The sequence below is a fragment of the Excalfactoria chinensis genome, chromosome Z, assembly GCF_039878825.1.
Source record: "Excalfactoria chinensis isolate bCotChi1 chromosome Z, bCotChi1.hap2, whole genome shotgun sequence".
NCBI classification, from domain to species: domain Eukaryota; kingdom Metazoa; phylum Chordata; class Aves; order Galliformes; family Phasianidae; genus Excalfactoria; species Excalfactoria chinensis.
Window position 1 is genome coordinate 73082864 of NC_092857.1, and position 21701 is coordinate 73104564.

Genomic DNA, 21701 nt, shown 5'->3' on the forward strand with positions numbered 1-21701 from the left:
CTGTGTATTCTTTCTCTTAGCATCTTTCTATGCAGAAAATTACTTTTGTTTACTGCATTTCATCTGAGTTTAGAGCTAAGACAGCCAGGGGCAAACTGTTCTGTTTGGACAGAAGCTGTAACTTGCTTCAAATTAGTTTCTTAAAATATTTGTTTTCTGGACACTTTCTCACTGTGTTTAAAGTCAGTTATTTACCATAATAAGGTCTGTCTGTAAGTGGATGTAAAGCTGTTAGTTGTCTGTGCTGGAGCTGCTAGAAGCATGCTTTGTAGGAGTCCAAGGATACCTTAGCACAAATGATAAGTTAGCTGTCTTGTTATACTGTGGTTAATTAGAAAGTTATTGTTAATTTTTGGAAGGGTAACAGAACTTTGCCGTGTATCTTAACATGTTCAGTTCATTAGCAAATAGCTCTTCACAGTTTGACATGTTGTCATAGAGTTCACTTACTGTATTTTTTAAGTCTGTCTTAATTAAAATAATATTCTAATGTAATTTTCAGGTCAGACACCAGAATCGCAGAGCTTTCATATGCCATCACTTTGGAGGACTACGGACTTGTGAAAATCCATGAAGTTATGGTGTCAGATTCTTCTCAAGTAAATTTTGCATTTATCTTGGCCTTTTTCCCCCAAACAGCCCATTCCAGAGTTGTTTTTTTTCCCAATTAAATACCCATTGTTATGTCAGTGTGTAGGTGCTGGCCAGCAGCGGCATGCCACTCAAACTCGGCATCATTGTGCTTCAGAGAAACAGCCAGAGCCCCGAGAAACTCTTGAATACAAAGCAGCACTGGAATTAGAATTATGGAAGGAAATGCAAGAAGACATCTTTGAAAACCAGGTTTTTATTCTTCTACTTTCTAAGTAACGCAGCCACCTTGAGAAGCTTTGGCAAAATTGGTCGAAGGAACAGTAACTGTATTTTTTTTCTTATGATTTCCCATTGTTTGTAGAGCTGCATCGTGCTCATACTCTTTAAAGCTTTGGAGATGTACAAAAATATCTTTTCGTACCCTTAAAAGCAGAATATTGTTGATTATTATGTAACGATGAAGTAGTTGCCGTGTGGTGAAATATTAAAATATCGATTTCCCTTCCTGGTTTCTGAAGTGCAGGAGGTATTCAAGATGCAAATCATTACTGTTAAGTATTTACAGTTATTTATTCTCAGTCAAGTCCTACCACTGTCTTTGTACACTTGAAACCATTCTGCTCATCCTATAAACGTTTCCTCTGACAGTGTGGATAGGCGTTGTTGCAATCCCATGGAAGTTAATAGGGTGAGAATCCACTTTGTCTTGCTTGGGATATTTTTTCCAAAATTAGGCTGAGTTTGCACCTCATTTGTAAGGGTAAGAAATATCTTTCACCGTCAGATTCATACCATTAGTTACAGCAAACGGGTGTGTTAAAGGCTTCATTCTGTGAGTTGCCTCTCTAAGTTGTGCTATCAACAATTTTGATTTGGGTTTCTATTCTGGGACTGTTTGTTTGCTTTTAAAAGCTTAAAAAGAAGGAAATGGCCCGTATGCAAGCACTTGCAGAAGAATGGAAGAAAAGAGATGAAGAGAGAGAAGCAGTAGTGAAGAAAAAGGTAAGGAAACTACTTCATATACCTGCTGAAAAGCCTCATTATAATTTTTATAGTAATAGGATAAACCACTTTGTAACTACAAAAAACAACAAAGAATCCATGGTAAATTCTTGCAGCTTAATACTGAGTATGTAGTTAGTGCAGAAAAGCAATGTCACGAAAATAATTTGATGTAATTGAATATTTGTTTAATACCAATGGAAAACTTCTACATTGCCCACCTTTTGTAGTATTACCTAGACAGAATATTTCCTATGCATCCCTTTAGTTAGGTAGGTTTCTGTGGAGAAGGGCGTTTAATCTCACTTGGCTCTTTTAAAAGTAAGAGTGAAAAAAAAAAAGGCAACAGTACAGTTGGAATTTGTTAAGCTGTGTTTCTCTCAGATTCTTTCTAATAAAATAAAGATGCTCTATCATAACATCATTAAGAGCTGGAAATTTGTTTTCTGTGTAAATTTCTAGACCGGATATTATCGATACTTTAACAAGTTTTAAATTTGGAGATTTTCAGCTATCTAAAACTTAATGGTTATTACAAGAGAAATGTTCCGTTGTTTGTGCGTGTTTGTACATATACATATATTTAATACAGGTAGCAGAATATACTGCCCTGGAAGAACAGCTTCAGAAAACCCTGAGAGACCTAGATAAACGAGAACGGCAGCTTTTGACTGCTGAATCAGAGGTAAAAAGTCTCTTGTCACTTTATCCAGATTTTATCGCATGAGTTGCTTTTACAAGTTTCCTCTTTGGTTGCTGTGGTTTTTTAAAGCTTTCTTATGGACAAAGTTGTGATCTGTGTGCAAGAGCTAAATTCATACTGATATACAGGTGAGCACTAATCGTTTAGAACGAAATTGTTATAACAGTGCATGCTTATTGAACTGGAACTTGCTACATTCAAGAGTTTGTTGAACAAGTATAGAACTGTAAATACTGTTTTCTTAACAGAATTAGTAGAGATGTTTGTATGGTGTTACAATATCACAATTAGGTTTAGTGTTTTGTTGTACTAAGCATTGTACAGGTGTACAAGCATGCTTCATTTCAAACAGTAGTTGCTAGATGAACAGTGAACCAGGTGACAAGGAATGCTGGGAAGAACTGCATGGTCCGTGTTTTGTCATCCAGGAATTTGATGGAATTTCTGTCATTGTATTTTTCAATAGTGACAGAATCAAAGAAGATAACGGGGAAAACTTGTAGCTATGACTGCTTCTGGATCTCACTAAGTATCCCACATGTAGGGAGCAAGATGAGTCCTCAGCTAGTAATGTGGAAAGCGGGTGAGGGGTGAGCTTTTTTTCTTTCTTCAGAACAGTTCCCAAACATAGGTAGCTTTAGCTTGCAGTGGTTGAATTAATGATCCAGCAGCCTCTTTTCTCCTGTAGCTCATGTCACTTTTTTTATAAGGCGCAGGTGGAAATAGACTTGGCAAGGGACGTGAAAAATAACAAGAAAGTCAAAGAACAGTGTACCCACTCTGATAAATGAGAAGGGAAAGCTGTCTTCAACAGACATGGATAATGCTGTGATCCTCAATGAGTTCTTTGCCTCAGTCATCATAGCCAGTTAGGCTTCCCACACCCGTTGTGTCCCTGAACCTCTAGGCAGGAGATAGAGAGGCAAAATCTTTCCTAATGTAAAAACAGAGCAAGTCCAAGACAGCCTCAAGAGGCTGAATGCATACAAGTCTACGGGGCCAGACAACATGAATCCCAGTCTTCTAAAGGACTGGCTGCTGTCATTGCTGAGCCCCTCTCCGTCGTATTTGAAAAACGATGGCCGCCAGTTGAAGTTCCCAGTGACTGGAAGATTGGAAACATCACTCTCATTTTTAAGAAAGGGAGAAAGGAAGCTGTGAGATGGGAGATCCTCATCGTGGGAGATGAGGAGCTGATCTGAGACAGCCTGCATGGTTTCACCACGGGCAGATAGTGCCTGACCAACCAAGTAGCCTTCTATGATGGAGGGATGGCATTGCTGAATAAAGGAAGAACAACTGATGTTATCTGCCTGAACTTGTGCAAGGTTTTCCTCTCTACTCAGTGTTGGTGAGGCCACATCTCAAATACTGTTTTCAGTCTTGTGCCCTTCACTGCAAGAAAGACATTGAGGCCCCGGAGAGTTCCTAAAGAAGGGTAACAAATCTGGTCTGTAATACACATCTTAAGAGGTGCTGCTGACAGAACTGGATCGTTCAGTCTGGAGAAAGGGAGGATCAGGGGAAACATCAGTTTCTACAATAACCTGAAAAGAGCTTGTAATGAAGCAGGAGTTGACTTCTCCCAGGTAACAGTGATAGGTTGAGTGTTGATGGCCACAGATTGTGTAAGGGGAGATTCAGGTTGGATGTAAGGAAAAATTACTTCTCAGGAAGGGTAGTGAGGTATTGAAACAGTCTGCCCAGGGAAATAGTATAGTCACCACCCCTGTGGATTATAAAGGAAAGAGTAGATGTTGCACTGAGTGACATGATTTAATGATACTGTGTTGACGATATGGTGATCTTAGTGGTCTTTCCAGCTATAAGGATTTTATGACTCTGTGGTCTTGCACCACATCTTTATTTTTAAATCGGAGAAATATGGATTTGAGGGATGGACTACTGGCAGGGCAGAGGGTTGGTTGGATGGCCATAGCCAGAGGGTTGTGGTCAGTGGCTCTATGTCTAGGTGGAGGCTGGTGACAAATCGTTTCCCCCAGGGGTCTGTCTTGGGACCAGTGCTTGTCAGCATCTTTATCAAGGACATAGATGGTGGGACTGAGTGTACCTTCAGCAAGTTTGCTCATGATACCAAGCTGATCGGTGTAGTGAGTACAACAGAAGGAAGGGATACCATCCAAAGTGGGCCTCTGTAAAACTAGTGAGGTTCAAAAAGGCCAAGTGCAAGGTGTTGCACTTAGGTTGGGACAATCCTAGATATGTCTGCATTCACTTATAGTGACAGGACAAGAGAGGATGGCTTTAAACTAAAGGAGACACATTAGACTACGCATTAAGTGGCAAATACTTATTCAGAGGGTGGTGAGGCACTGACACAGGCTGTCCAGGGAAACTGGTTGCCCTGTCCCAGGAGGCATTCAATGCTAGGTTGGGTGGGCCATGGGCAGCCTGATCTGGTGGGTGGCAGCTCTGCCCAATGCACATAAGTTGGAGCTCAGTGACCTTTAGGGTCCCCTCCAACCTGAGCCATTCTGTGACAGTTATCCATCCTTTGCTTGTGAGTGAAGGTCAAGTCCCAAGCAGAGGGACTTGCTATTTGAGCCTGTGCTCAGGACCTCTTTACACCACCCAGAATGCAGTTTGTGCTGTAAATTGTGCCTGACTTTATCTTCCATGTACAAAATTTGGTGATTGATTGCATGTATTTCTGTCTGAATAAAAATAATTACTTTTTTTCTCATGCACCTTTGTCTCTAAACTTGCTTTAAATTTAGTGAGGTTCCGATTGGAGGATTTAGGAGTGATAAAAATCTGTGGATTCTGAAGGAGTCTAGACAAAATTATGTAGAGTTCACTGAGCAATTAGAGTCTGAGAAATGAGCAATTGGGAGAGATCTGTATTCAGCTAGCAGTCATGCAGGGCAGAAACATGTTCTTAGGAAATTCGATCATGTCAAAGATTGTTCTCTTATTAATCTCAACTAGATCTTCTTTCAGTGCTCTCATTTTGAAGAGTGGCATCTTGGCGAACTGAAGACATTGTCTTGGCTGTAGCTGCCTTTGCTATTTCTGTATTGAAGGAAAATCTTGAGTGTTTAAATTGCTGGCGGGGAATTGTCTGTTTGCAACTTAATTTAGGTAGTAAACAGGGACACAGATAGCACTGCTTTGTTTTTGTAGGGCAAGTATAGTAATTTGAAGATGACTAGTTATGCTGAAGGAAATAAGAGGATATGCAAGTTCTGCTCTGAAAGTAATGCCTCCTGCTTTGTGATGTTGGCCTACGACAACAGAGGCAGACAGTATGGCAGGAGAGGTTGACCCTTCCCACCAGTGTTTCACCCCGAGTTGCTGCCATGGGACAGGTGTCAGCAGAGGGGCAGCCTGACAAAATGGAGTCTGACACGGGAGCGCGGATGAAGCAAAACTGTGGAATTGAATTAATCTGTGGGGGAAAAAATGGCACCCAGTGACACTCATCTATGCTTGCCGAACACTGATGGAGTCTAAGCAGTGGCTGTGAGCACAGTGAGGCAGTGGGTGGTGCATTTCAGCAGTGTGAGTCACTTCCCCCAGTACAGATTTGTACAAGTGCAGTACGCAGGCTCTTGTTCATAGCTGGTGAAAACACAGCTAATGGTGGTGGCTGTGTAGAAAAATAGTGTTTTGTAGCTCAGAATTTGCTTTATCAAATGGTGCTATTCTGGTCCTTGTATCTGCTCTCGTTGTTGTGGAAATAAATAGGAGGTGTTACTTTTGGAACAACCTACATGTTGTATGTCTCAGTAACAATACAATTTCTGTTTAATTTTAAAATTTGAAAATAATATTTTGTCATGGATAAATAGTAGCATTGTTAATAGACAAATAAAGGAAAGGTCCCACACCTGTGGATTAATGCAACTGTGTCATTTTTAAGATTCAAAGAGTAATGAAGGAATTGCAAGCAGAGCATGAACAAAATAAGCAGGAGTTACAGGATTCTGTGCGGCGAACCAGAGAAGAATGTGCCCACCAGGTTGAATTGGAAAGATCAAAAATCAAGCAGCTGGGAGAAGACAAGCTTCGTATACAACAGCAGGTACCTCCATTTGTATGTTCTGCTTCCATCATTTACTTTGAGATAATAGCAATAAAACCTTAGATTAAGTATGTTCAGTGAAGGAATCATATTGAGACAAGCATATTCTGGCAGCTTGTTAATACATATTTTATTTCCAGTTGTTCAGTGAATTACATGGAGAGATCCATCTCTGTCAGTCTTGCTTAACGTTAGGGCCACTTTGCAATGCAGTCGTTATAATTTTACTTTTTTTTAATGCTGAAGATCAAATTATGATTACAAGCATATGTTGTGTGTGGCTGTGACCTGAACTTCAGTGTACAGTTCAGTAACTTCTAATGAATTCTTAGCAATGAACATCTATCAAAATGTCTAGGTAGCTTGACTTTGCAATTCATTTTATGCTTTCGTTGCAAAAGATTATTTTCATCAGCCCTGGGTAGGGGTCGGGAGGCAGTAATCCTGATGTTCTGATCTTCTGTTTTGAAAATAGTGCTTCAAATCAGAAGAACCTAAACCACGCTCCGTTGTCCTGTATGCTGTCTTTTGCACTAACGACAAGACTAGCCCAACTACATTTTGCTGACTGTTAAAGAATTACATGCAGCTGTAAAAGTACTGCTGTTTTGGAGCATGTTTAGAAACTTAGGTAGATTAACTCTTAATAAGAGTTGAATGTCTTTCACTGCTTTTCAAAATAGACACACTACATCAGAACAAAGGTCTGGTTAACCTGGCACCCTGTTACAGCAGTGGGTGGGTTTTCATACAAAGAAAATAACTGGGACAAGAGTAGAAAATAAAGTTTTGCTGCAACCAAGATTGCCATCAGGAGTTATATATATCCTGAGTGAGAGGCTGCATTTTGTATTTGCCTGCCATCAGTGAGTGTATTCCTCTTGAGCTCATCTGATTCCTTTTAGAAGAAGAAAAGTTTTAGCAGCGCAACATCCAGTTTAGTTCACTTTGTAGTTTGTGTATTTTAAAATATTTTTTGTTCCTTTTAAGCTTGTAGCTTAATATAAGTGAGTAAAACTTTTGTGCTCGTGCTATGTGCCACTCCTATAATTTCATAGGCATGTCTCATACTCTTCCAGACATGAACCTTACTGTGTTTTGTATTCCATTCTATGAAGGCTATGCCTTCTGCTGATCATCCTGGCTGCCTTTTTCTGTGTGGCTCCCACAGTTTTGAGTCTCTCTTGTGCTTCAGGACAAGGCAATAGTACTTGCAATGCTTATGATAAAGATAAGCTTTTTTAAAAATATTGCTAAAGAAAAAATACTGGGTTGGTTTTGTTTGTTGGTTGGTTGGTTTCTATGGATGGATGGGTTGTTGTTTTTTTGCCTGTTTTTGTAACTTTGGAGCCTCACTGTGGGATAACTGCCTTTGTAATGTGCACAAGCACCACGTTCCTATTGCTCCCAGTTCTCATGGGCCCCCTTTTATATGGTTTTCAGTATGTTTTACTGGTATTTGTTTTCAGTAAGTACTACTGTGGATTAAATTGCCAGTTCTCTAAAGCATATAAGTTTGATTCACCTTTAAGGAGATCTGTAGATACTTCTCACATCTAAAGAAGTGTAGAGTTTAACTTGTTTGGAGGTGAGCCCTAGAATGTACATGAGATGATTTTTGAAACTTCTGCTTTGAAGAATCACTTTTATTTCCTGAAAATGAAGGCTTTGCTTTTTTATTTTTTTTATTTTTTTTATTATTTTTTCGTGCAGTTCTCTTAATAGCCTGAGGTCTTATAAGAGACATTCTATTTTCTTTTATTTAAAAAAAAACAAAACAAAAAATGCCCTTTTGGAGCTAAACAAGGATTAAATTTATTGCTGAAGTTCTGTATAAATTGATTATCGTCTTTATTACAGCCTTACAACTATAGTTTAAAAATTATTAAAAAGTATTGATAAGAAACAATATCTCATTGTCAAAGTTAGTTATCATGGTTGTAAGTGGAAAAATAACTGCAGTGAACTACACACGTGTCTCGTTGCTTTCTCACGTAAATTCTATTAAAAATAATGATTTATAATAATCATCAGTGAAAAAAATAACTTTGAAAGAAATATTGAGGCAATTCAATCAGGAGCCCCAAAGAGTTACAGCACCGATATGTTAATGAAATAATAAATGTTGGCTTTGTAACAAGAATGAATCTTCTGAAGCATTTTCTAGGTGAGAAACATTTATTCTTCTGTAACGTTATTTTATCAACAGAGCATTTTCATTAGTTGTTTTGTTAATAACATCCATACAACAGAAAAAATAGCTGTTAAGCTTTTGACTTGCATAAGTTTTTGAAGCAAAGTAAAATAACCTCATATTGGCTTAATTTTTTCAAAATACTCGTTTGAAAAAGAAAATCAAAGCTCTTTTTATGTTATCTTCATGAAAGTCTGGAAGTACACAGAGAGGGCAGAGGTACACCGTACTAAGTCATTCGTCACGGGAGTGTTTGCTCCAGCCTTTTAAATCATTATTTGGCTGCGTGAGATATTGGTCGTTTCCTCATCCAGACATTCCTAAACAAGTTATGCTCCTGAAATGTGGTCAGGAATATAACTTCATGTAGCAGATGCCATTGTTGGCTTTCTTTATAAGTTGTGTGTACATCTAAATAGCTTTGTCTTCTGTGTTTCTTCTGTGAGTCTCTTTTAGAAAATGTGAACGGCAGTGTTTATAAATCTTCCTCTTTTGTATGAGGAGGGACTTTTTTTTCTTCCTAGTATGGAGCAAAGATCCTCTTTAAAATTATTCTTATTAAACCATTAGTGCATGTTGTCGCCAGTATATCATTAATCATGACTGCGTAACTCTCAGTATCTGTTTTGTTTCTGTTTTAATGTAGCTTTACGAAGCAGAAAATAAGTACAAAATTTTGGAGAAGGAGTTCCAGCAATACAAGGAACAGCAAAGTAGTAAGCCAGAAATCCAGCTACAATCAGAAGTAAATCTGCTCACTCTAGAAAAGGTACCTTGTTGTCTCAGTCTCTGAAAGCTATTACAATGGTCCAATCAGTGATGAGGGAGATGTAGAATAATCTCTCACAAACCTGTTTGATTTATCTATTTTGGTTTATTTTTACTTTTTTTTCCAGCAGTTTCCTCAATGTTCATAGATGAATAAGACTAAAAATGGCATTACTTCTGTAGAGGAAGCTGTCATATTAGAGGCCACGTCAGGAAAAACAAACTTACATAAATGAATTGCTACTGTCATCATTTCTACTTGGGACTCTGAGTGTTCTGCTCGTAAAATTAAATGAAAGGGGACAATCTCTTGTGAGGGTTAATTTGCTGTTATTTCACTCTGTGCTGTTGATTTTTTTTTTAATATTCCTGGACAGAGGTTGTGCTCCTTTCTGTTGCAAGCTGATTTCTTTATATCCTCTGCATGTAGATAGATATTCAGTGCAAAAGATAATCTGTGCACAGATAGGAATTTTTAAGAGTTTTGAGTCAAATTGTTGACAGAATCTTCTGGAAAAAAGCATACAGAAGATTCTTGGTTATACAGCTAGTCTGCATGTTATTGTAAGGTCAAACAGCTTCTAGTAGTGCTAGCAGATGACTCAGAATGTCTCCTTGTACAGACAGAAAATTTTAGCTAACATATTTTGTGAGATTTCTCATTTTTGCTTTGTAAAAAATCTTCATAAATTTAGTGCTAAATAGCTTTTTTTTTTTTTTTCCCCAGTTAGAAGAAAATATCACTGTCTCAGATTTTTGATGGAAATGCTTCATTTTTCAGGAAACCACGCTCTGTTCTTTATATCTGTTTTCATTTCATGCCTTTTAACACTGGAATAGTTTTTGCAAAGTGCAGCAAATTATTTTTCTTAAAGTTTAAGAAGTTTTTAAGATTTATGATTTAGACAGTAAGATCAGAGATACCCACCATATACATAGGCTTTAAAATATATATATATATATGGTCAGAACAGAGATCTGCTTCAGAGCAAAGAATGTAACACATCTTCCATCAGCTCCAGGAAAGAAAGAAAAAAAAATTATGCACCTTTTAAAGGCAAGATTTGTCCATCAGCATTCCTGTTAAATTAAAGTTCATAATCTTCAACAACAAAAAAAAGAGGGCGTGGGGGTGGGGGGGGAGGTTACTAATTTGAGAATCTTAAATTTAAAAGGTTACATCAGTAGATTTAGTGCTAAAAACTAATCTTTTCCTTTTTGTATAGATGGCTATCCAATAAAAATAAGGCTGTGTTTTAAACAAGAAAATGTTCATGTGCCATAATATTTATGTTACATTATATAACAGCTTTAGATGATGTTGTATGCTGCGCTACATAAACACTTTTCTTAAACCATACCCTTTGTATATATACAGCTTTCAATGATTGTTACTGCTGTTATTGCTTCGGCTGATATGATTTTAATTGCTTTTAGGTTGAACTTGAAAGAAAGTTGGAGTCGGCTACCAAGTCAAAGCTCCACTACAAACAACAGTGGGCCAGGGCTTTGAAAGAACTTGCAAGGTTAAAACAGGTATGCAGGTTGCTTTTTTTCAGTATACAAGACAGTGGAGTTAGTGCTGCGTTGGAAGCTATTTATGGTTGCTATTAATTACTGGCAGCTTTCCTCATTTTAGTGTTTTGTTCATCTTTTTAAATTCAAGCTCTGAGCAACATTTCTATTTGGAAAAATAAGAATAGTAAAAGTCATACAAGTTTGATGTTGCATTCGGGAAAGAGCGTAACTCAGGTCAGCAAAGAAGGCTGGTTTAGCTGAAAGCAGGCATGGTTTAAAGAAGAAACATTCTGTTTCATTCCCATTGAGTGCAGCCAGCACTTCCAGAGAAAGTGCTTTGACCATCCTGGCTATCTTGGTCAATAATGGTCCTAACTATTCCCAGTTTTAAGTGAAATAAAGAGTAAAGATGGAAACCAAAAATAGAAGCAGTGGTTTAAGGCTTGCTGAGTGCTGTAATGTGATGTAAAATCACAGGGAACAGAAAAAAGAAACAGAGAGTGGAAACTTTTGCTCCTGCTATTGGAAATCCTAATCTCCGAAACCACGGCGGCACGCTTTTTTCACCTGTTGTTGTGACAGTGCTCTTGTACACATGTATGCAGTCACACTTATGCAACTTAAAGAGACTCAGTTCAAACTTGCAGCAGTAACAGCTTCATCCTCACTGAATGTAAATGCTTCTGTCTTTTGGTGATCGCCTTTTCCGTGAATTACAGTAAACATGAGCTAAGCTGAGATATGTAAGAGTGACAAGCATGTTCATTGGCTGTGAGAAATTAATGCATCACTGCTCTCTGTTACTGACCAAAGCATAGAGAACTCAGGTTTGATAGAAGGCTTTTACTACCATTCTTCGTACTTGTTTCCTCACATAAGAAATATGTGACTTCTTAAGGATTATAGTCCCTGCTTCATTCTTTTTCTCAGAACTTTTGTTTTCTGGAGAGCAGGAAAAAAAAACCTTCTTTCTTCTAATTAATAGCTACAGTTGTAATCTATCTTTTACTTTGAAGACAGTAAACGTGCTGTGTAATTGCTATTAAAAAGTCATGCTTATTTGTTGTCTTCAAATTGATCCTTTTTTGCCTACTGATAAAAGGAACCATGAATTTTCCTTTCCAGTTTCTGAAATAGCTGTTCTTGGCAAGATGAGAGAAGAAGAATAAATGTCGTCTTTCTGATTAAGATTTCTTGAATTGCCATGAAATGTTTAGGCTGTTTTTTTCTTAAAGCCATGTTTAAAAATGCCTGCAGAATAAAGGGAAAGATTGTTGCTTGCCAGATTAACACTGACTGTGTATAATCATCATTAAGATTTTATTACAAGTTTCATCACAGTGGACACGATGATCCATATTTAGTAACACGTGGATGGTTTCAGCTGACCCCCTTCCTAAAATCTGAACAAAAAAATAAGTTGGCGTGTACCGTGCATCATTCTTCTTAAAACTTCTGTGCTAAAGAACAAACCCTCTAAAAGTGTTTTCTTGTGTTTTTATATTCCCATGTTTCAACTTATACTTAGTCTATTGATAAAGGATTTAAGTGTATTTAAAGAGCCAAGTAAAAGTTAAAGCAGAGCTGATCAAAAACCATTTACTGTGTTTTAAATATAAATTTGGAAAGTGTTGCTTCAGGAATTCTAGATCTGCCTTAGTTCAGATGATTTGTGCAATTGCGCATAGTTTGACCAATTTCTTGTTTAAATTGGATTAGTACCATGTTAATTTTGCATTGCCTCTGGTGAATAGCCACAGGGCTGTAATCTGTGCCAGTAATTTGTCACACCAAAGCTCTCTAGAGGACTATACAAAACATTTGTGTAGTGAGGATTAGACGCTGAAAGCCATATCTTAGATTGTTAATAAATGTTAATGACAAAACCCAGCTGGTAAGTCTTGGAAATGAGATCTAATGCTTTGTGCCTATTGCCAAAAAAATGTTTAAATAGAGATTTCCATTACTCAAAGGTGACCTAGTACAGTCAATTTGTGAATTAAAGAAGCATAATTCTACAGGCTAAGCATTTAGTAAAATGCTGTTCTGATTTGCAACCATAAAAGTCAATGTTTCCTTAATTAAAAAGTTTCCTTTTACTTGGGAACCAGTTGTTAGCACACATTTCTGTCCTTACGTTTTGGATAATGAGATATGCACTACATAAGCTTTAAAAAAAAAAGTTTAAAAAAAGCATGGAACTGTCAACAGAATGTGCCCAGAACTTCTCTGTGTGCAGTGCTTTGAATGTTGAAAACATGGTGCTAGTGGTAACAGCAGCAACAGCAAACCTTAAAGCACATGTGCATGTACGTAACCTATGCCTAACAGGATATAGAAGGTAGTTGAATTTAACACAGTTTGTAATGCTGAGTGAAAACAGGTTTCACCTGAATGTAATCGAGCTTCTTTATTCCCTCTTTGTTGCTTCTGCACTAATAGTTATCATGCTCCTTTTCAGCTCAGGACACCGCACCAAGGTAGCTACACGTCTGTGTTTGTACAGGTTACTTCCATCGCTTCCACAGGTTTCCAGGCCTGTTTTTCAGTGTTTGTTGGAACCTACACAAACAAGACGTGCCTGGTTTTATGTGTGCAAGCACTGTTTGTGATATTAATTAAACCATTTGCACAAAACTGCAGAGCTTTTAGATTCTAAACTCTGTACCTGTGGGGGAAAAAACCCCACTGTTTTAAAACAAACACCAAAGCTAGCAGAAGCGTCTCTGTGGTAACCCCAAAGCACATGCATGCGTATTCAGCCTTGTGGGAGAAATGTTTTTTCAATTAAGACTTTTATTGTTTTTGTGACCTACAGATCTGTTCAAACCAATGCTGATGCATTTAGTTAAAACAGTGTCGATATTATTGGCTGGCTGACATTCACTCTATCGTCTCCAGTCTCCTGCTTATCCATTCAGTACTTAATTTGATTAATTTATGACTAATGTAGCAAAGGATGGGATATAAATCTTTGCTTTTAAAAAAAAGTAGAAAACAGTTGGAGGTCCGATTCCTGGTTAAAAACTGTGCCTTGAAACCATCCAGGCCCTCCTACTGACTTGTCAGCTCTGGGTTATTTTCAGAAAACTTTATTTGAGTTCTTTAGCTTCAATCGTAAGTTTTCCCACAGACTTGCATGGTATGTGTGAGTGGGAGATTGAATAGTGGCCGCTATTTAGCCATTGTTTAGTCTAGTGTATGCATGTTTACATCTCCCTTTTGGATTTATAGGCAGCCATGGCAAAATAGAGATTGCGCTTCCTTGATTGAAGAGCCTCTTAACCAAAGCACCTGGTGGCTCAGAGGGGTTCTTTTACAACCTGATTGTAATTGAAATTCTTGTTTTCTTAATGCTGGCTAATTTTTATTTAATGTCGAGTGTTTCTCCACAACACGATTTAAGTTCCCACCGTGCCAGCCCTAAAACAATACTCTGGTTCTCAAGGACCATACTAAGCGTGCAAACCAATGAAGAAAAGCAGTAAAACAATGAAGCAAATGATCTGGTTAATAGTATGTGGCTTCAAGGCATTGTTTGGCTTGACTTCATGTTTGGGAGTTCTGCAGGATGGCAGAATATAAAAAGGATAATTAAAAAAAGAAAAAAAGTAGTATTGGTAAATTTTTGTTTTCTCTCTTGTGGGGGGTGTAGGGGGAAGTAAAAAGGTAAAAAGTGAAAGGAGTAATAGTATCTCTGACAGCTAGGAGGGTAATGAAGGAGGAGGTACCTACACCAATACAGCATACTGCAGAAGTACTTTTCAGATGGTAAAGATTAAAAGTAGTTTGCAGATGATCCTCCTGGCCATCTGCTGATGCCCTACCGTGGTATCGTGGCTGCTGATACTCAGGTTGTGATGCAAGAATTAGGTTTGCAAGTATTCAGAGTTTCTAGCAGATCTTAACTTCTGTCTCTGCAGCCGTCTTTAGTCTGGCGGATGATGATTCTGTAATGGTTCCTTATCTGAAATTTAAAGACACAGTCTTCTAGAAATTGGAAGTTATTCAGAATTCCAGCAGCTCTCACCCAGTCTTAAAACAGCCTGACTGGTACAATTAGTGATTAGGAATAAATAAATCTGAAACGTTCCCTAGTTTAGGATACATTGTAAGAGCACGTTTTTTCTGGAAGTAGCATAAATTACCACATAAATACTTTGGTCTAAGAGCTTCAAGTATGTTTATATGTTAGGTTATGCGCATCAAGGTACACATTTGGTACATTCAGTCACATTCTTGTTATTTAATTAAATGAACACAGGACTGAATGAAGAGATTACACAAGGCTGGAAACACTGCAGTTACTTTTGTTGGTACTGTATTAGTACTATTTCATTAACTTAATGTCTTCTTAGAAGATTGCACAGTAAATTCTGCTAAATTCTAAATGCTAATGTGAAATAGAGTTCAGTTTCTTCTTTGTTTTAAGAAAAAACACAATGGATTATTAAACTGTGATGGCAAAAGTGGGTGCAGTACCTGGGCACCTCTCATAAAAGCAGCACCAGCATCAGCGCTGCGAATAAGGAATTCTTCCTTCTCTCAGGCTGCAGCAAATCTTTGTAGCTCCCTACAACATACGGTAGATTTTCGAAGGACTCAGAAACTTGTTTTGGGAAATATATTTCAGATTTATTATGTAGTATGGAGCGCATGATTTAAACTATATAAAGGATCCATCAGAAATGAACCAGCATTAATCCCGTACTTCCCCCCAAATGTAGGGATACTGTACCAAGCAAAGAATGTACTCTCAAAGCTCAGCACAGGACTTTATCCTGAGTATTCAGAGAATATACTTCTTCAAGTGTTTACTTTTTTCATATTTTTTTCTTCGTTTTGCTGTCAGTCTGCTGTTGCAGCAGAAAGCTCTGAGTCATTGAACTTTCTTGCCAGAGAGATAACACCCTACAAACCAAAGGTCTGGGTTACAATACCTCCAGTCACTATAGTCACAGCTGTTGGGTTTGAAGATCTGGATTTCTGGCTTCCTTTAAGATGGTCTCATCTTCCGCGGCAGCATGGGTTTCTTCCTCCACATGAAGCCTTTTGCTTATGAATGGCTTTCATACATAATCTTTTGGGCGGCCTTCAAGGTCCTCACCATTCTCAGATAAAGCCAGCAGGAAAACTAAGCTGCGAGACAAATGAATTTCAAAAGCAGGATTTGGATGTGCATGCTGTAGCATACGGCAGTGCGCGTTTTCTGGTATATTAAGTCTCTTCAATCTTAATGCCTGACCAGGAATAGTAGTAGCTGGTCAGCAAGCTGAATTACTTCATGCAGTACCTGTAGGGACAGGCGAGTAGAAGTCTGTGGCTTTGTACAGTGTAATAGTTCTTCTGAGGTTAGATAGAATTTGGAATATTAAATACAGTAACAGTTTAATGTGCTCTAGATTTTGTTTTGTGCTTTGCTTTAGTATTAATCTCCATAGCTGACTTCCGGAAGTATTTTAACTTGCTTCACTTTGAAAAGGACTACAGTTTAATTTGGCAGATCTAGCAAAAGCAACACAAAACAGCGATGGTTTCAAATAAGTAAATATTGATCTGTCTCCATATTTCTGTGCTTCGGACAATCAGGGTAATCAAATACGCTACCTTCGTTCTCTAATTGAGTTAACTTTCTGCTGTATAGTCTTTTTACTGAACCCAGTTCAGTGTGCATCATGAGCAACATCTGGTGTTACTGCCAGTGAGATCACTACTGCGCTGTGTACTTGAAACTTGGCTTTACTGTCTGGAAGCTACAACCTGTGTAGAAATGAATTCTAGTGGTGGGTCCTGGGTGTTTCTAAGGCTTGTGTGTACATCTGTGCATGCTTGTCTTTTTTCCACTCCGTTTAATAAATAAGAGGGAGGTGAGGCAGGGGGTGGTTGTTGCTCTTTGGTTGCCAGCATCAATTTAATCGATGGACTGCACGACCAGTTTGTCTTAAAACTTTGTGTTTGGGTTTCTCTGCAACTCTTGGATAGGCGTCTGTTGGCAAAAATGATGTCTTACTGTTTTCTGTGCGGATTTGTATGTTTCTGATATAAAACCTGACCTACTTCAATCTGAGACTGCTCCTCTGCTATGCGGCCAGGTCTTGATGGGAAAGGAAGGACTTGGGTCTTATCTCACCCAAGTGTGTTTTTTTTCATTTTTTTTTTTAATACATATATTTCTATCATCTATCAACTGTAGAAATTCCTTGGCAAGATTCCTTCTTGTGGGCTTTATTACTAGCATTTGTTCAGCAAATTGCTATTTAGTCATTTTGGCCCATCTAAGTGCTGAAGTAGCAGCACTTAATATGCCTGAGTGGTATACTGGGCTTAGTATAAAATGCTTTGGTTACGTTCACCCTGTGAGTTCATGTAATCTTGTATGTGTGTTTTCCGTGTTTCATTGTCTGCTCTCGTTAACAGTTACAGCTTTTGCTTATATCGATTCCTTGTAAAATGTGGATTTTCTGATCATTTAATGGTTGTCAGCAAGGTGTTCTGAAGATGCCTATGACCAAGATTCAGAATTCCATCTGGTTGACAACAAGGATTAGATTCTTCCAGGAAGTATTAGGTTGGCTGTAGAATGAATATGCTCGCACCTGTGAGAGGAAAATAGTTTCTTGCTGCAGTAATAAGTGTAGAACTTTGCATTTGACAGTCATTGACTGTGTTGAGTTTGTACTCAAGGTCATATTGAGAATGGCTGGGAGGAAAACAAGCAGAGAATAGAGCACACTTATTGTTAAGACACTATTCAACATCACAGAATGATAGGGGATTCCAACCCTAGTTTTTCAGCTCTATGCGTGGTACTGAAGCAAAAAGCAAACTCAGAACCAAGCAGATTTTTAGGACAGGTAGGGTAGTTGGATTTGCACCAAATAAACTACCTAAGGTTTTGCACACATCTGGAAAGCTGTACAAGGAAAGCTTTAAGGGTTCTAAGTTTTCAGGGCTTACTTATTCAACGTAAACTGCAACCTTGGCAAGTCATCCTTCAGGTTTTGATGCAGGATATTATGAGGCCAGTAATGGGAATTTTCTGCGGCTATTTAGTTCTTTATGTGTCTTATGTAATTTAATGTACTTTTCATAATTTAAAAATATATAGTTTTGTATAATCTGTAATTTAAAATACTATTTCACAAAAAAAAAAACAAAACCACAAAAAACAAAAAACAAGTCTGTGAGTCTTGAGCAGTTTCACAAACTTTCTATTTACAGGCTGAAGCTGGTGTTTGTAGAGGAGGTTTGTCTCACTTATGCAGTTTCATTAATGGAAAGATATCTCTGGCTGGACTTCAGGTGATCTGCTCTGGATAGGTTTACTGCAGTTGTAATAGTTTTACGGCATCGTAGATAACAACAACTAAGACATCTTGTTTAACTTCTGCATTTCTACTGATACTGGAAACTTAACTGCTGTGATTTCATTCCTGAAGTTCTGCTCGGGTTATAATAAGCACTTTCACATATAGCCGTGCAGTTAACTGGGTTGTTTTTATCCTTTCACACATCAGCGTGAGCAAGAAAACGCAATGGCTCGCCTTAAAAAGCAGCAGCAAGAGCTGGAGCACATGAGGTTGTGCTACTTGGCAGCAGAAGAAAAAGAGCTGGGGAAAACAGACCGACAGGAGCTGGAGGATATCAGAAATGAACTTAACAGGTACTAGAACACTCGTAAGACTCCTCTTTTTCCTCTCTTCTTGAACTCTGCCTCCAAGTAAGAAAAGGTTCAGTTAAATCAGTTATAATTGGCTGTCAGTCCAGTAAAAGAATGTGTTTTGGTGTCCCTTAGGTAAAGATTGCACATCTGCAAAATGTGGCAGTACTGTACTATAGAAAATCTTTGTTTAAAGCCGCTGTGCTTTGGTTTTAATGTCACAGTTGTAGAACACTGAGGGTTTTTGTCTGTGTCTGTTCTGAACCTTCAGGTCTAGAGAGAACTATGTTACGGGGCAGGGTGTGAAAGATATTTATCCTTACTTGGGATACATTAAGATTTGAGGTCTGTCTGATGTTGTCCTGTGGCTGTCAGCATTAATACTGTTCATCAAAACCTTGTAATTCAGGTGGCATTTGTAGTATGAAAATAGGAGTTTTGGTAGCAGTTTTTACAGTTGTATTAAAGAAAAGTAACCATCATATTAACACCTCATTTATGTTTTTTTCCCTTAATTTCAACATATACAAATTTTCATCTTTTATATATTCATCTGTTTTACTAATTATTTCAGCAGATGTTTGATTTTCGCATGAAAAGCAAAGCAGTTTGTAATACACTCATCCTCTGCTCTCTTCCATTGTATCAACATCAGGCTAAAGCAACAAGAAGAGGAGAGAAAGCAGTTTCAAGATGTTAGAGATAATTCTGCACGTAACATGGACAGTCTTCATACCAGAAAATTAAATGAGAACATAGATGATTATCTCTCACGTCTGATGGAGGAGAGGGATACCTTGTTGAGAACAGGAGTGTATAATCATGAGGACCATATTGTAAGTGAACTTGATCGTCAAATCAGAGAGGCTATGGCAAAAAGAAATGCCACTAGATAAAAGCATACAAAGAGCTGTTAAAAACAGCCTGAATATGAGTAGGGTTGCTGATGTTTTTAAACCTCCCTCTTCAGAAATGTGTGGTGATGCACAATTTTGCACATTGTTAGCTGTTTTTGAAGCCGGTGTCAAGGTTTGCAGTGTGTGATGATAAGTGAAGTTGTAAGGTTCAAAGGGGGTGGCTGTTTTTAGTGCTTTTGTACTCCTGCACATCCAAATGTATTTATATTCTGAAGTGCTTTCTACCATTGTGGCTGGGTTTATTTTTAAGATAATAATCCTTCTCAGCTTTTTGATCAGTATTCCTATTTTTTTTAGTGTCAGCTCTTTTCCCGGATTGAATTCTCAGTTTTGACCCAAATTGCAGCTCCTGAACAAATAACACTTCTTGTTAAACAACAAGCTAATCAATTTTCACTTCTGCAACTGCAGTCAAAGTAGCTACGTTCTATAGTTAATTTTTCTTTTTAGGGGCAGGCATTTAATTGGAAGGGGAAGAGCTCTCAAGCCTTGTGAAACTGAAACTGATTGGAATGTTAAGTAACCGGTGGGATCATACAGGATGAAAATCCCTTTGTCCTAGCAGCTTTGCACATAAGACTGTAAGGGTGAACCCAGACTTTGTTCAGAAATACGTGTGCGTTCTTGTGTCTGTCCCGTGTGAGGGATGATGTTTGAGTCACTTAATTCAGAGGTTTTTAAACACTTCAAATGCTGGGCACATGCATAAGATAGGAGCTTTACTAAGTAAAGACCTTTTCCTTAATCGATACCTACTCAGTTTGCAGTTCCTTAGTGTGTATTTCAATCCATGTTTTCTCCTTGCTGCTTGTATGGTTTATTTGATGGAGTGTGGAAAGGATGGCCTCGAGGTGTTGAAAGCCAGAAGGAAGATCCATGAGAATTTGTGCATAGTAGCTGGAAAAGTTTATGCTTTTCCGAGCTTTCAGTCTGTTTGAGTAGTTCTAAAAGCATTCACAGGGATCTCGCTAATTACATAAACTTAAAGCACTGTCTTTTTAATGGGGATTTTTGTCTGTCAGTTTGAATCTTGAGCATTGAGAAAGTGTCTCTAATCAGGCAAAGCATAACAGATCCTATGCAAAACATTTCTTGCATAGATACAACTATATATGTATTGCCTTCCTGTTTTTTACAGTGTAAATCATAGAACAGTGCATCTGACTTTGCCCAGCACGGGCCTGTTTCCCACTAAGAAAGCTTGGGTTTTAGGCCCCTTAAGGTTTTAATGTAGCTACTTATACTCAGATGTTACTCTCTGTGAGGATTTACTGTTCATGGGAGTCAGACTATTTAAGAAATGATTTTGTAATACCTCTCACACCTCTGTCTTTTCAAATGAACATCTTTGGAAAGATTCTGTTCCACTAGGAGAGCAAGTAACACCTTGATAAATCCTGCGCAGACCCACGGCGTGTAACTTTTTTATGTTAATACTTCTGTTATCGTCGATGCATGACCATGCATTACTGAAATGAAACAGGAGGGATTCTTCTGTCTTACCCAGAAGGCTTCGCAGGACATGGCTCTTGAAATTGCTTCTTTGGCAAGATGTGCAGTTTCTTTCTCCAACACAAGGGGGTCCATTAGACTTAAAGATTGCCGAGTGTGTTTAATAAGTGTTTTCATGACTGGGGATTTTTTTACCTGATTCTGCGACTTTTTCAGGTGTTACATTATTTAATAAACTCGTGTTTTTAGTATTAAGGACTTTGCGTTTCTGTTTCTGTGTATTTGAATGAGACTTTTTTTTATTGCTGCCGGTTATATGACCATCTTTGCTGCTTACAGCCTTGAGACTGAACAGTCGACCTTCAAAGTTAATTCCATGTTTTCAGTTTCTGATCTTTATCTCTCTTGGTGGCAAGAATAAATACCATCTAAGCTTATTTTATCTTACCCAGCAAAAAAAAAATCCTGCTGGAAACTGTGTATTATTTCAGTCCTGCTTCAGTGTGCGCACCTTCGTCATCCTTACTGCTTGGGCACAGAACTTTCTGCTTCCTCTAAATAAGGAGACTTCAGTACTGAATTATATCCTGTATTTGTCCAGATCGGATCTTCGAAAGGTGAAGCGTTATTCCCACTGAAAATGAGGACATCTAGAAGCAGTTTGTGTGCGGGATAATCCTCAGCCAGAGGACCCCTGCCTGCTTCATGGAGTGCTGGCTGTCACTGCAGTGGGGGCTTCCTGCTCTTACTGACCTTTGCCATCAAATTGTTAATTGTTTAGATACAGAGTTGGCAGCAAAGCTGCACGTGATGTCTCTTTATACACTTTAATATAAGATTCTGAGAAC

At 38.2% G+C, this 21701-nt stretch overlaps 1 protein-coding gene across 1 annotated transcript in view; it reads left to right on the top strand.

Annotated features, from left to right (window-relative positions):
• Positions 1–21104, top strand: part of CEP120 (centrosomal protein 120) — a 36822-nt gene extending 15718 nt beyond the window's left edge. The window contains exons 13-21 of the mRNA XM_072359179.1: positions 503–599; positions 691–843; positions 1507–1596; positions 2189–2281; positions 6183–6344; positions 9185–9307; positions 10744–10842; positions 18342–18487; positions 19140–21104. Of these exons, the coding sequence (XP_072215280.1) occupies positions 503–599; positions 691–843; positions 1507–1596; positions 2189–2281; positions 6183–6344; positions 9185–9307; positions 10744–10842; positions 18342–18487; positions 19140–19380 (1204 nt within the window). The 3' untranslated portion in view covers positions 19381–21104. The remainder of the gene's footprint in view (positions 1–502; positions 600–690; positions 844–1506; positions 1597–2188; positions 2282–6182; positions 6345–9184; positions 9308–10743; positions 10843–18341; positions 18488–19139) is intronic.
• The last annotated feature ends 597 nt before the right edge of the window (positions 21105–21701 follow it).